This window comes from Prionailurus viverrinus, chromosome B2 (genome assembly GCF_022837055.1).
Source record: "Prionailurus viverrinus isolate Anna chromosome B2, UM_Priviv_1.0, whole genome shotgun sequence".
Lineage (NCBI taxonomy): Eukaryota > Metazoa > Chordata > Mammalia > Carnivora > Felidae > Prionailurus > Prionailurus viverrinus.
Genome location: NC_062565.1, coordinates 137,614,938 through 137,628,364, shown reverse-complemented (window position 1 = coordinate 137,628,364; position 13,427 = coordinate 137,614,938). Strand labels below are relative to the sequence as shown.

At 38.2% G+C, this 13,427-nt stretch overlaps 1 protein-coding gene across 17 annotated transcripts in view; it reads left to right on the top strand.

The window, feature by feature from the left end:
• Positions 1–13,427, top strand: part of SYNE1 (spectrin repeat containing nuclear envelope protein 1) — a 472,738-nt gene that overhangs the window by 370,030 nt on the left and 89,281 nt on the right. For all 17 annotated transcript variants that reach the window (XM_047860298.1, XM_047860302.1, XM_047860305.1 and 14 more), the window contains 6 exons: positions 559–735; positions 1,192–1,347; positions 5,723–5,878; positions 8,781–8,951; positions 10,675–10,808; positions 11,210–11,414. In XM_047860298.1, the coding sequence (XP_047716254.1) occupies positions 559–735; positions 1,192–1,347; positions 5,723–5,878; positions 8,781–8,951; positions 10,675–10,808; positions 11,210–11,414 (999 nt within the window). The remainder of the gene's footprint in view (positions 1–558; positions 736–1,191; positions 1,348–5,722; positions 5,879–8,780; positions 8,952–10,674; positions 10,809–11,209; positions 11,415–13,427) is intronic.

Here is a 13,427-nt window from a genome sequence, read left to right as displayed (position 1 = left end):
AGGGAGACAGAGGATCCTAAGCAGGCTCCACTCTGTCAGTGCACAGCTCGATGCAAGGCTCAAACCCATGAATTGCAAGATCATGACCTGAGCAGAAATCAAGAGTCAGTCAGTTAATCAACTGAGCCACCCAGGTGCCCCAGGAATAATTTTGAATAAGATTTTGTGTCATTTAAAAAATAATAAAAATAAATGCTATAATTTATGAGTATGTTATAGTGAGGTTAGACAATTTATCCAATTTTACATACATTCTCTACCTAAAATGTATACATATATTTATATTCAATAAATTAATTCAAAATTCAAAATTTTATAAATTTTTATATATTCAAGTCAGTAATTTATACTTTTATAAATTCAGTATGTTCATATATTATATGTATATATTCAATTTCTGATAATAACGAGTTATAGAATTATAAGCAGATTGTGTCATTTGGACTAAATCACAGAAATGATAAGATTAAAGTTGTTTAAGGCTTTCCAATTCCTGATAAAATATAAGACATTTATGTGCATAACCTTGTTTCTTTATTTCCTCCCTTCACTTTTCAGGGTTTTAAGATAGATATTAACTGTAAACAGTTGACAGTTGATTTTGTGAATCAGTCCGTGCTACAAATCAGCAGTCAGGATGTGGAAAGTAAACGCAGTGACAAGACTGATTTTGCTGAGCAACTTGGAGCCATGAATAAAAGTTGGCAAATCCTGCAGGGCCTAGTGACTGAGAAGGTAAGCCACGTGGCTCTTGCTGTCCAACATGCCAAGACCAGGGACGGTCTGTAAAGAAAACTCATTTCACAAGCAGGATAGCTTCACACAGCACACAAACGTTTCTGAAGGGGACACCACTGAACCCCATTGCGCTAAATATTCTTCACTCTCGTTCATGATTTTCTTATTCGTCTTCTACTCTTCACCCATTGTACGTTGTTTTACTTTTTTAAAGGTGCCCCTTAACTTCTTTTGCCTTTCCAAGTTGACTTTACTTAATTACCAATACTAGTTAGTCACCGACTTATACTTTATAAGATTTGTTTTTTAATCCTCTATACAATAAGCTGTATCTTAAAAGCTCTTAATTTAGAGGGAGTAGTGGCTTGAGTAATTGGAGGAAATGGTGGCTTGAGTGCCAGTGATTTGATTTTAAAATAAAATTGCAAACTTCATTTCATTATGTGTGTTCAGATCCAGCTTTTGGAAGGCTTATTGGAATCTTGGTCAGAATATGAAAATAATGTGCAAAGTCTGAAAACTTGGTATGAAACCCAGGAAGACAAACTAAAACAACAGCATCGAATTGGAGATCAGGCTTCAGTTCAAAGCGCAATGAAAGACTGTCAGGTACGTTGCCCGGGGGGCTGACATGGTTTCGTGGCAGTTTCGTGGCAGGTGCCAAAGGAGTTTTCTGGCCCTGGGAGCTGAGAGTTAAATACTGAAAAAAGTTGTATTTGGTAATGAACTTCTCTGATTATGTGAGTTTATGAGGTTTTTTTTTTAACTATTATGTTTTTCACCTATTTAAAATAATTTGAAATTATGAGAATCTTGAGACACGCTCTGAGGTAGACACAGGGCTACCCACTCCCACAGGCTGCTCATCAGATTTAATAATTAAACATTTTGACATATTTTCCTGAATTACTCCTTTTCTGAAATATTTTATAGTGAATCCCAGACATCATGTCATTTTATTCCTGCATGCTACAATACACGTCTCTAAGAAGTTGACATTTTCATATATAAACATAACATCCTTATCATCACAAAAACCTTGACAATAATCCCTTAATGCTATTCAATGCTCAGCTCATAACACTGTCTCTACAATTTTCTTTAAAACGTCTCTTTTTTTTCCAGTTAATTTATTCACATAGGGATACAACAATGTCCACATGCTACGTTTGTTATTAGATCTCTTAAGCCTCCTCAGTATTTGTTAATAAACCTAACTTGTTGCAGAATCTGTAGACTGGTCCCATGTTCAGGATTAGCCTGTGGACTTCCTTTCAGATGTCCTCTGTATCCCCTGTATTTCCCATAAATGGACGTTAGCGCTAGAGGCTTGACTGAGTTCTGTTTTCAACTCTACGGAGCAGAGGGCTCCTCAGACAACAGCGTTACTTCCTCCCACGTCCTCTGGGAAGCTCCAGCAGCATCCGCTCATTCTACCCTTAATGGTGAGAGTCTCTCCTGCAAGTGGAGTGAACATGCTCTAAATGGTTTCCAGTGACTTAGGAACACTTAATATTTGCTCAGGTATTCTTGTTTATGCAAAAGAAAGTGAGTTATTGCAGGTAATGCTGTAATAAAATTTTGAAATAGTTCAGTGATTTCTAATACACGGAGCAGCTGTGATGGTTCTCTGTAGTGTTTCCCAAGAACAGCCGAAGACTCAACTATAAAATAACTCTACAGGAACGCACCTTTCCCCAAATCTTGTTTTTATATTGTAGGCTCCAAAAAGAAAGGCCTTTCATAACAGTCTTCCTTCCAACTGGCAATTTTTTCTGGGGGCAGATGTAAAGAAAGATCCATTTAAACTCTCAGTCTAGGGGCGCCTGGGTGGCGCAGTCGGTTAAGCGTCCGACTTCAGCCAGGTCACGATCTCGCGGTCCGTGAGTTCGAGCCCCGCGTCAGGCTCTGGGCTGATGGCTCGGAGCCTGGAGCCTGCTTCCGATTCTGTGTCTCCCTCTCTCTCTGCCCCTCCCCCGTTCATGCTGTCTCTCTCTGTCTTAAAAAATAAATAAACGTTGAAAAAAAAAATTAAAAAAAATAAAAATAAAAATAAACTATCAGTCAAAGCTTTTCCATTTAGAAACGGAAGAGCAGATACCTTTGTGCTGGGCTGACGCGCTAATAGATTGTAATTTCCAGCATGCATAAATACGGCAGAACCAACATACAGAGAAATACCCTGAAATTAAAAATATGCTGCTCATCAGAAGATGGGTGTATAAAAGACTGAAGACCAAAATTATGCCTCACCTAGCCTCATAGCATTTCCGGGTTCCCAGGAGCCAGTAGTGTTTCTAATTTCGGCCATCAATTTTTGTCTATCAAAATGTACCCAAAAATCCAGAATTTCACAATTTTACTTTGAGGGATGAGAAGTCTGACCTCTTAAGCTCCTGAGTGTTTCCATTAAATGAAAAGATAATTAGCAACATTAGTGCTTCTTTGTTCTGTCATTGTGATAAACTTTACTGTTAGAAGTGAAATAATGCGTTAACTTTTCCTTTTTAAAAAAATTCATCTTTAATTTTTATTTATTTTTCAGAAGAGCATGAGTTGGGGAGGGGCAGAGGGAGAGGGAGACACAGAATCTGAAGCAGGCTTCAGGCTCTGAGCTATCAGCATAGAGCCTGACATAGGGCTTGAACTCATAAACCATGAGATCATGACTTGAACGAAAGTTGGGCGCTTAAGTGACTGAGCCACCCAGGTGCCCCTAGCTTTTCCTTTTTTCTTCTTTCTCTCCTACTTTTTTTTTTAAGTTTTTTTTAACATTTAGTTATTTTTCAGACAGAGACAGAGCATGAACAGGGGAGGGACAGAGAGTAGGTAGACACAGAATCTGAAACAGGCTCCAGGCTCTGAGCTGTCAGCACAGAGCCCGACGTGGGGCTCTAACTCGGGAATGGCAAGATCATGACCTGAGCTGAAGTCAGATGCTTAACTGATTGAGCCACCCAGCCACCCCTTTAAAAAAAATTTTTTTTAAATGTTTATTTATTTTTGAGAGAGACAGAGACAGAGCACAGGCAGAGGAGCAGAGAGCTCCTCTTTCTTTTTCACCTCATTAATGTACTTTTTGCCTGCCATTTTCCATTTTGCTTTTTTTTCATGACCGTACCTTTTATTTAACAGAGATGTTACTACCAGAAAACGAAGTGGAGGTTTGGCCAAGTTTTACTCCTTTTCGGACCCAAATTTGAGTCTCTCCCGGAAGGTCACATAAGGCAGTGTCAGGAGGGAAAGCTTGAAATGTGGTTTAAAGAACTTCACACCAATGCCAATTAGTGATTTCAAATTTAGTCATTTTTTTTTTGAAACAAAGAACAGAATGAAAGTAACCCACGCTGTTATTTTGGGGCATCACGTATAAATCACCACAGCTTAACAGCAGGTTCTATTTGGCAGTACCATAAACCTTGATAAAAATTTATTGTCATTTTTGAGAAATTGTTCTTCTGGACCAAAGTGTGATGTTCAAGCCAGCAGACTTAAATCGGTGACTGGATTCAACCTTTATTTTGTTTAGAACGTCTTGAATACTTTCCCACTCTTTCAGAGGTGATTTATTCATTTAAACCAACATAAAAAATGATACTTATGAATTAACTCAAGTTAAGAATGATTTATTATAGCAAAAAAATGTTAGGTTTGGCTTCTTTCGTCAGTGATCAGAAACAGAATCATCTTTTAATTATTATTGAAAGGAAAGGAAAACACACTTTCATTTTGCACAAAATATATATTTCAGTCCTGTTTCCTTCCTGGATTTTGCTTTTATGCCAACATAAATGTGCAGGGCATTTTAGGGATGTGTTTTGAAGCAATGGGTCGTTCATTTAATATTGCTCACTAAAAAAAGTTAACATCTATGGGTAAATAAGGATAAATTTATTTCCAATGGTTGGATTTTAGAATCCTATTAGAGACATTATGGTTAATCTTTTAAAGAAGTAGAGAGAGAAATCCTTAAATAGTGAAATTAATGGTGTTTTCTATACTGCATAGAGGACCTATAACCCTAGTAATCATTATATTCATTCTCTGGTTAATTATCAAAGCTGTCAAAATATTGACAGAATTATGAAGTGGAAATGAAAGAACAATATTAAAAATGAAAGTGATCTCTTCAGGCTACTAATTGCATGAATTTCTAATTACTACATCAAGAAAAAAATAGCTTCATGATAATTAAGGAGAGAAAAATAAATAAATTGGTACTGACTCATGGCTGATTACCAAATAGTTGACTATAATAATACTATCCTATGTGAGCCAAGTTTTTAACAGCTTTAAAAGACATTCCATATATTCATTATATATATTTCATATGTATTATTTTAGAATTTTCTTCACTTTAAGCTCCATGGCTACATACCTACATATCTAGTTATTTTTTTTCAATGTTTATTAATTTTTGAGAGACAGAGACAGAGTGCAAGTGGGTGAGTGTCAAAGAGAGAGGGAGACACAGAATTCGAAGCAGGCTCCAGGCTCTGAGCTGTCAGCACAGAGCCCGTCGCGGGGCTGGAACTGGTAACCGTGAGATCATGACCTGAGCCAAAGTCAGATGCTTAACTGACTGGGCCCAGAATTCCATTCTGTTGCATGTCAGCCTAGGACTGTGTAACTTTTCCAACACCAGGATATATGATTTTAAGAACATAAATCATGTTATTATTTTTCACATATATTTCTTTCCTTCTGACTCCTTAAAAAAACTTACCTGGTGCTATGTCTTTATCTAGTAGGTAATCAAATTTTGCTTTTTAAAAGTTATGCTAATTTATCTTGGAATAAAAGGACTATTTTAAAAATTTAATGTAGGAACAAGTAATGCTGTGTGAAAATGCTCTCCTGAAAATGACAAATTGTTTTGTATCAATAAAAAATTGCAAGGATATGAGACTGTAATGGCTCAATTTCAGTGGACTGCAGAGTTCCGTAATAGAACAATTTAAAGTGACTGTTTTTAATCTCTCAGGATCTAGAAGATTTGATTAGAGCAAAAGAAAAAGAAGTAGAGAAAATTGAGCAGAATGGACTTGCTTTGATTCAGAACAAGAAAGAAGAAGTCTCTGGTGTTGTCATGAGCACGCTGCGGGAGCTCAACCAAACCTGGGCAAATTTAGACCACATGGTAATAACTGCTTGCAGAGACCTGACATTAAGACCATGTTTTTCTTCTCATGTCCACATGTGTCATGGGTTTTGGTTTTCCTGAAATAGCTGAGTAGTTACAGAATATCAACCTTATCTCTTTGTACTAAGTCTACTTTGTTAATCTGCCTTAAAAAAAAAAAAGTCTAGCTTTGGATATTTCCTATAACAGACATTATCATGAACATTACTCTCTTAATAGTCTCATCCACTCCCATGTTCATAGATACCACCTAGGCACAGACAGTTCTCAAATGTGTCTCCCCAGCCTGGATTTCTTTCCTAAACTCTAGACAGAGACAGAGAGAGAGATGCAACTTATAGACATCTCTTCTTACAGGACCAGTAGACATCTCAAACTTGCATGCCGAAGCCAACTCCCAACTCCTGTCCCACAAACCTATGCTTTCTGCCATCTCAGTGACTGATGGCTCTGCGCGGTTGCTTAGACAGAAGACTGTGTGGTCATTCTTCACTCTTCTCTTTCTTTCATTCCCCATGTCTGGTCCCTCAGCAATTTTGTCAGCCTTCTTTTCAGAAGAGATCTAGAATCCAGCCTCTCCCCCATCTCTGTAGCCCGCACTTCGGTCTAAGTCAGCATCATTGCTGGCTTTGGTTATTTCCATGGCCTCCATGCCAGAGAGGTCCTGTTAAATGGAAGCCAGATAACACTAGTCATCTGCTTAGAACCCCTCAATAGCTTCTTGCCTAGTTCAGAATGAGGCCAAAACTTGGCCCCATGACCTGGGCTCCCATAGTCCCTTTGACCTATCCTCTGCTGCTGTCCCACAGGTTCCTATTGCTTTTGATCTCTCCTTACTCTTGAACTCCAATGGCCCGTTCCACACCCAGGGACTCTGCATTGACTGTTCCCTCCATCTGGAACACCCTCTCCCAGTATCCTCATGGGCTACTCCCTCTCCTCAAATTTCTTGTTCAAGTTCATCATCTCAGTGAGGGCTTTCCTGTCTACTTTGTTTTAAATGACAGCTCCCACATCCCTATCTCACCCTCCCTGACTCTCTTCTCTGCTTTGCTTTTATCTATATTATTTATCAATTTCTGACTGAGGATGCAGCCCACTTCTTTAAATTTCTCTCACTAAAATGTAAGCTCTAGGAAGACATTTGATAAATACATGCCGAATGGAGTGCTGAATCCTCCAATAATAAATACATGTAACAACAGATACTGCTCTGCACACACCTGTGTGAGTAGTTACCATCCATACTTTGCAGAGATGCGGGCTAAGGCACAAGCAGGTTAGGTGACTGGGACCCTTGGAGCACAGCAAACAGCTCCTTACAGTCTATGTACTCGTCCAGGTGCAGCCTTCGAGTCTGTCCTTACCTTGTCTTTAACCCAGTTTTAAATCTATTTTATTTTATTTTATTTTATTTTATTTTATGCATTTTTATAAACAATTACAAATCTGGGAAATAATTTACTCTATCAATTAAGTGATTCTTTCACAGAAACATCTTTTCATGAAAAACCAACAAGAATGATACAAAAACTAAATAGACTGTTTAAAAATTCTGATTAATCTCCTGGCTCTGTTTTCATGTCCCCCCCTGACTTCCTGGGTGAAGTCCGCCCCCTCTCCGGTCCACGCCTCTGGGCTTTATACCATTTGTGAGGCAGCACTTTTGTAACCCTTTGGCCTATTCTATAGTAGTTTGGTTGGTTTCAGCATTTTTCATTTATGCTAAGAACAAAATCGGAGAAAGCAGGGACAAATTAATTTATATGATCTCTTTTCCTAATTATGGCCATACTTACTCCTTATTCAAAAGATTACATTTAGAGGATTAAGGGTGACATCCAGGAAGTCCAAAGTAGATATCTTTATAAATGATACAGATCAAACTAAGAACTTACATTTTCTATTGCAGATAAGTCTAGGGAAAGAATGTTCTTAGATGTTTTGTCTTAAGATAGGAATTTGAGGGTTTGTGTGCATGTGTGTGTTTGTGAGAGAGAGAGAGAGAGAGAGAGAGAGAGAGAGAGAGAGAGAGAGAAGAGAGCATGCATACGTGTGATGGAAGGAAGGAAGGAAGGAGGGAGGGAGGGAGGGAGGGAGGGAAGGAAGGAAGGAAGGAAGGAAGGAAGGAAGGAAGGGGATAAATAGATATTTTTTATTTCATTTCTTGGGACCAGACTGAGTAGATTCAAATCTAGAACTCTCATATTCTGATAGTAGGATCTCAGTTGATTTTCATAACCTGAGGTGTCTCAGGTTTTTTATCTATAAGATGGAGATAATAATTACAGCCACCACATAAGGTTATTATAAGGATTGAATGAGTTCATGCATTTAAAACACTCATTTAATATATTTCCTAAACTGTGGTATTAAATATATTGACCTTTTATCACTTTTATATTATATAGATATATAGAATGTATATTATGTGTATTACATACAAAGGTCCTATATTACCTTTTTAAGCATTTAAATTTGGACTGAGTAGTCAAAAGTATGAAAGACATAAATTTCAATATTGCTACATATTTTCAAATCTTTTTTTTTCTAGTTTATTTATAATGCCTGAAACCCTGATGAAGTTCTTAGATACTAACGTTGCTTCCATCAATTCAATATATATTCTATCATTTTTTTTGTTGTTGTTTATTTATTTTTGAGAGAGAGACATACAGAGCACAAGCTAGGAGGGGCAGCGAGAGAGGGAGATACAGAATCCAAAGCAGGCTCCAGGCTCCGAGCTGTCAGCACAGAGCCCGATGCGGGGCTCGAACTCACAGACTGTGAGATCGTGACCTGAGCTGAAGTCAGACACTTAACCGACTGAGCCACCCAGGCGCCCCTCCATCATTTTGAATATTATGCAATTATAAGAAGTTTCTGTCTCTTTCAATAGGTTGGGCAGTTCAAGATACTGTTGAAGTCCGTGTTTGACCAATGGAACAATCACAAGGAGGCCTTTGATGAGATAAACAGTTACCTCATGGAGGCCAGATATTCTCTTTCCCGCTTCCGCCTGCTGACTGGTTCTTTAGAAGCTGTACAAGTTCAGGTAGACAATCTTCAGGTAAGGAATGAATTTAACCCATCTTTAATATTCTCTTTAGTTTGATAAAATTAAAAAAAGCAAATGTGAACATCATCCTGGGATAGTGCTATATATTGTTTACATTTAATTATTTTTAAGTATTTAAAATTATCTTAACCCGCTTTATTTTCAACTTAATTAAACTTGCCTGTGGATAATGCATTTCTGGATTAGTTGGTATATAACCAAATGATTTAAAAAATTCTATTACATAAATATCCATGTGAATATATTTTATAGAATGATTTTACCTTCAAGCCAGCCTCCCTGACCCACTGTCGCTGCCTTGTGTCTTCCCTTTCTCTCTTTATCCTGCTTCTCCCAACATATTCTAAGGGATTAAAATGAAAACAAAGAGAAAGATAGCAAAGTGGTAAATTTGTAAACTATTAAGTTGTTTTCCTTTCGTTCAGCATAGTATCAGTGGTCTGTCTGATGTGTACACGTAAGCCTCTTTTTCTAGCACTTACTGCTTGGTTTCCTGTGTGCCTGTCATCACTGTACTCATATAGAATGACATCGCTGCTGTTGGACCCTACAGAGCACTCTCTCTTACCTCAGGCCACTGCCTTCAAATCAGCTATCACTCTTACTCCCCTGTGCACTGGGCATTGACTGGGCACTGTCACCTGTGGCCGCTCTTTCTCCCTGGCTAACTCCTGCAGACTTCGGGATGGGCAGGACAGGCCCTCCGGGGAGGGGATGCCAGCAGGAGCCCAGCATGTACCCTCCTTACATTAGTTCGTTTCCCTGCTTGGCAATGAAAGTTCATATGCTGCCGACCTCATATGCCGCCTCTCTGAAGGGAATGCTTTTTCTTGTGGATGGGATAAGAGGGAGGGAGGATAAAACATACATATATAATTTCTTTAAACCTTAAATAGTTGTTGCAGATACTGAGAATCATTAAAACGTGCTTTGAGAATAGTAAGTTTGAAAACATATTCTCTAGCTTTGCGGCAATTAGAAGTACTTTTTAGTGTAGCCTGTTCTATGTCTAACACCTGCATATGCTGTCTTAAGATACAAAAGGATTTTGATTTGATGGCAGTCAGATATTGGTGTTAAACAGAACTCGGTTTTTGTAGCCTACTTCACCTAGAGAGTTTTACTAAGAACTGAGTCTGTCACCTCAGCAGTATTTCCGGGGAAACGTCTTCCTTCAAGATGCTTCACTGGTCCTTGGTAGAAGACTGTGCCAAGTCTATAATCTGCCTAGTAAATATTCCTTGCAAGGAAGAACACCCAGATATAGAACTTATAAATGGTACCCAGAAACATCATGACTTCTTAAGGTCTAGTTATTGGGAGTTTCTGGTAGAACACCTGTAGGTATGTAATACAAAGGAGACGTGGGTTTTGATTTTGAACAGCAAAGAGAACCAGTGTGACAGATGGCATGGCTTCCTACCAGTTGACGGACAGGGACACTCATGCGAGCTTTTCCAGCAGAATTCCAGATGCCACTGTAAGAAGGTTTAGTTGCTAGGAATCCCTTCTTACACCCATAAGAGCAAAATCATTAAAAGAAGAAATGATTATGTAATGAAAACTTATAAAGCATTGGAACAAAGTCATGCTTTATGTATGTTTATGTACACATTTATGAAAACAACTCTAAATTACTTTTAAACTCGATTATTAGAATTTGCATCCTGTCACGTCATCTGTGGCACTTTTTTTTCCCCCCCCCCTTGGGAAGAATCTTCAAGATGATCTGGAAAAACAGGAAAAGAACTTACAGAATTTTGGTTCCATCACCAACCAACTGTTAAAAGAATGTCACCCACCTGTGACAGAAACTCTTACCACCACATTAAAAGATGTCAATATGAGGTATGGAAGATGCTAATTTTACACTGTTATGCATTATTTTACATTACAGCCTTATTATAAATAATGATACAGCTAAAACTTGCTGGCATTTTGAAATTGAGCTTTAAAGACTCTATTCATGTTTTGATTTTCACAAATGAATTTAAGGTAAGAAAATGCAGTGAAGAGGCTTAGAAAGAAATGAGAGCTGCTATATATCCCAAGATTGACCTCATTCCTACTATCTACCCCTGAAATATGAGTGAGCCATATTACATGATACAATTATGTCAGATTGAGACGAGACATCCCTGCATTATTTCCATATTCACGTGAAGCAGGGTCATGAAAAATAATATAGTAAATAACGGCATTTGTTGAGAGGTGTTAATCTGCCCATGAGTGTTGGCTGTTGTTTCCAGATGGAATAACTTGCTGGAAGAGATTGCTAAGCAGCTGTGCTCCAGCAAGGCACTCCTTCAACTTTGGCAAAGATACAAGGACTACTCCAAACAGTGTGCTTCTACGGTTCAGCAGCAGGAGGATGGAGCCAGTGAGCTCCTGAAGGCAGCCACTAACAAGGACATTGCCGATGACGAAGCTGCGACGTGGATTCAGGATTGCAACGTATGTTTAGGAACGCTGGCGCTTTCCCACCACGCGGGTCTTAGACATCTCGAGTTTAGCAGGGCTCGGGCTGATTGTGGGTAAGCTTCTGGTACGTCTCAGTATGTGGGACAGCTCTCCAAAAATTGTTTGTAAGTATCAGCGAGGCTCCTAGGTTTTCAGAACACAGTTGCACGTGTATCAGATTTAAGAGGCCCCTCCCACTGTTTCGTGTTTAGAGAGGAGTTGTTTTCCCATTTTTTCCTAATGGCATCCCATCCATGTGAAGATTTGGGCTGTTTTTACAGATTTGATCAATTTGAGAAATGACCACATGGAGAATAATGTTGTATCTTTTAAAAATCTGTGAAAAGTGTTATCTATATCTTATGTAAGCATTAACATCATTATTTCTCCTAAGAATTTAATAGTAGAAAGAAGTCTTTCTCTCCTGACTTACTGGAATACTTCTTTTTAATAAAATATTTCTCTTTTTTACTGAAGTTGCCAGTAACCTACTTTAGGTTTTCAGGAACAGTTCTCTTGTTTCACTCATTCCATGCTTCTGACTCTTCGTCCTTATTTGTCTTTATTTTAATGAACTTGTTTCAAAGACCTTCTTGTAAACTTTCCCAAATCGATGTATTAGAATTAGGCAAGTTGTAAAAAGCACATAAATAAAATTTCAACCTATCCTAATACCTTCACATAAATACTGAATAAATTACCTTAGAGCCAAAGTTTGATATTTACAGTAAAGGTAATGTAATGCTTTTCTCCCTGACTTCCACATTTTATCTTTATAAGATTCGTGATTTTTTTTAAAGTTTTTTAATGTTTATTTTTGAGAGAGAGAGAGAGAGAGAGAGAGACAGAGAGCACAAGCAGGGGAGGGGCAGAGAGAGAGAGAGAAGGAGATACAGAATCGGAAGCAGGCTCCAGGCTCTCAACTGTCAGCACAGAGCCCGACGCAGGGCTTGTACTCACAAGCCTTCGAGCCATGAGATCATGACCTGAGCCGAAGCCAGCTGCTTAACTGACTGAGCCACTCAGGTGTCCCAAGATATGTCATTTTAAAGTTTCAGTCCTCCTGAGTTGATATACACATACCTGTTTTAGAGGGCAATGCTCCAAATTATTTCTCTGAATTTGTTAAAAATCTATGTCAAAGTCAGAGGTGCTCCCCCCCCTTTTTTTCCCTCCCTTTCACAAGAGTCAATGTATAGGCATAGCAAGCTTTGCTCTTTCCACCGTGTCTGGTGGGTCAAGAACCAGTCATTTGTCATCTCTTAGTGGTAGAAGGAAACTAGAAACAGGGAATTTCCATTGGCTTAAATTTTGAGCATATGAGTGTCCCACAAAGAAATGGAGGCAAGAGAAACTATGGCAAAGAATGAAGATACAGTCTTCTTTTTATACTGCTTGACTCTGCTCACCAGGGCCATTGCTGGGTTTCTATGCCCCACTAAAACAGGAGGGCCCATTGTAACCACTGTAATGTGACCACGCACACAGAAGATGCTGTTGACAAACTCATCCCTTGTGTGTATAATATTAATTAGAAAAAGGCAAAATGTAGCACTGTGGATTTTTTTAACTTTCTTTTTTTAATTTTTTTAACATGAAATTTATTGTCAAATTGGTTCCACACAACACAAACTCATCCCTTGTGTGTACAATATTAAGTAGAAAAAGGCAAAATGTAGCACTGTGTTTTTTTAACTTTATTTTTTTATTATTTTTTTAATATGAAATTTATTGTCAAATTGGTTTCCACATAACACCCAGTGTAGCACTGTGTTGTTGATTTGATATCAACTACAGGAAAAGATAGGAAAAATGCCCAAATGTTTCATTATTGGCTGTACTTGTAGTCGTGTTTCTTCTTGTTTATGTATGTTTCTCTGCAGTTCCCCCGATGTCCTACAATGAACCTATGTGATTTTTATTATAAGAATAGCACATTTATCTCTAAAAATGTTAGCACCCATCTGGTTTTAAACATCAGATTTAATGCTTGATCATTTTTCTGCA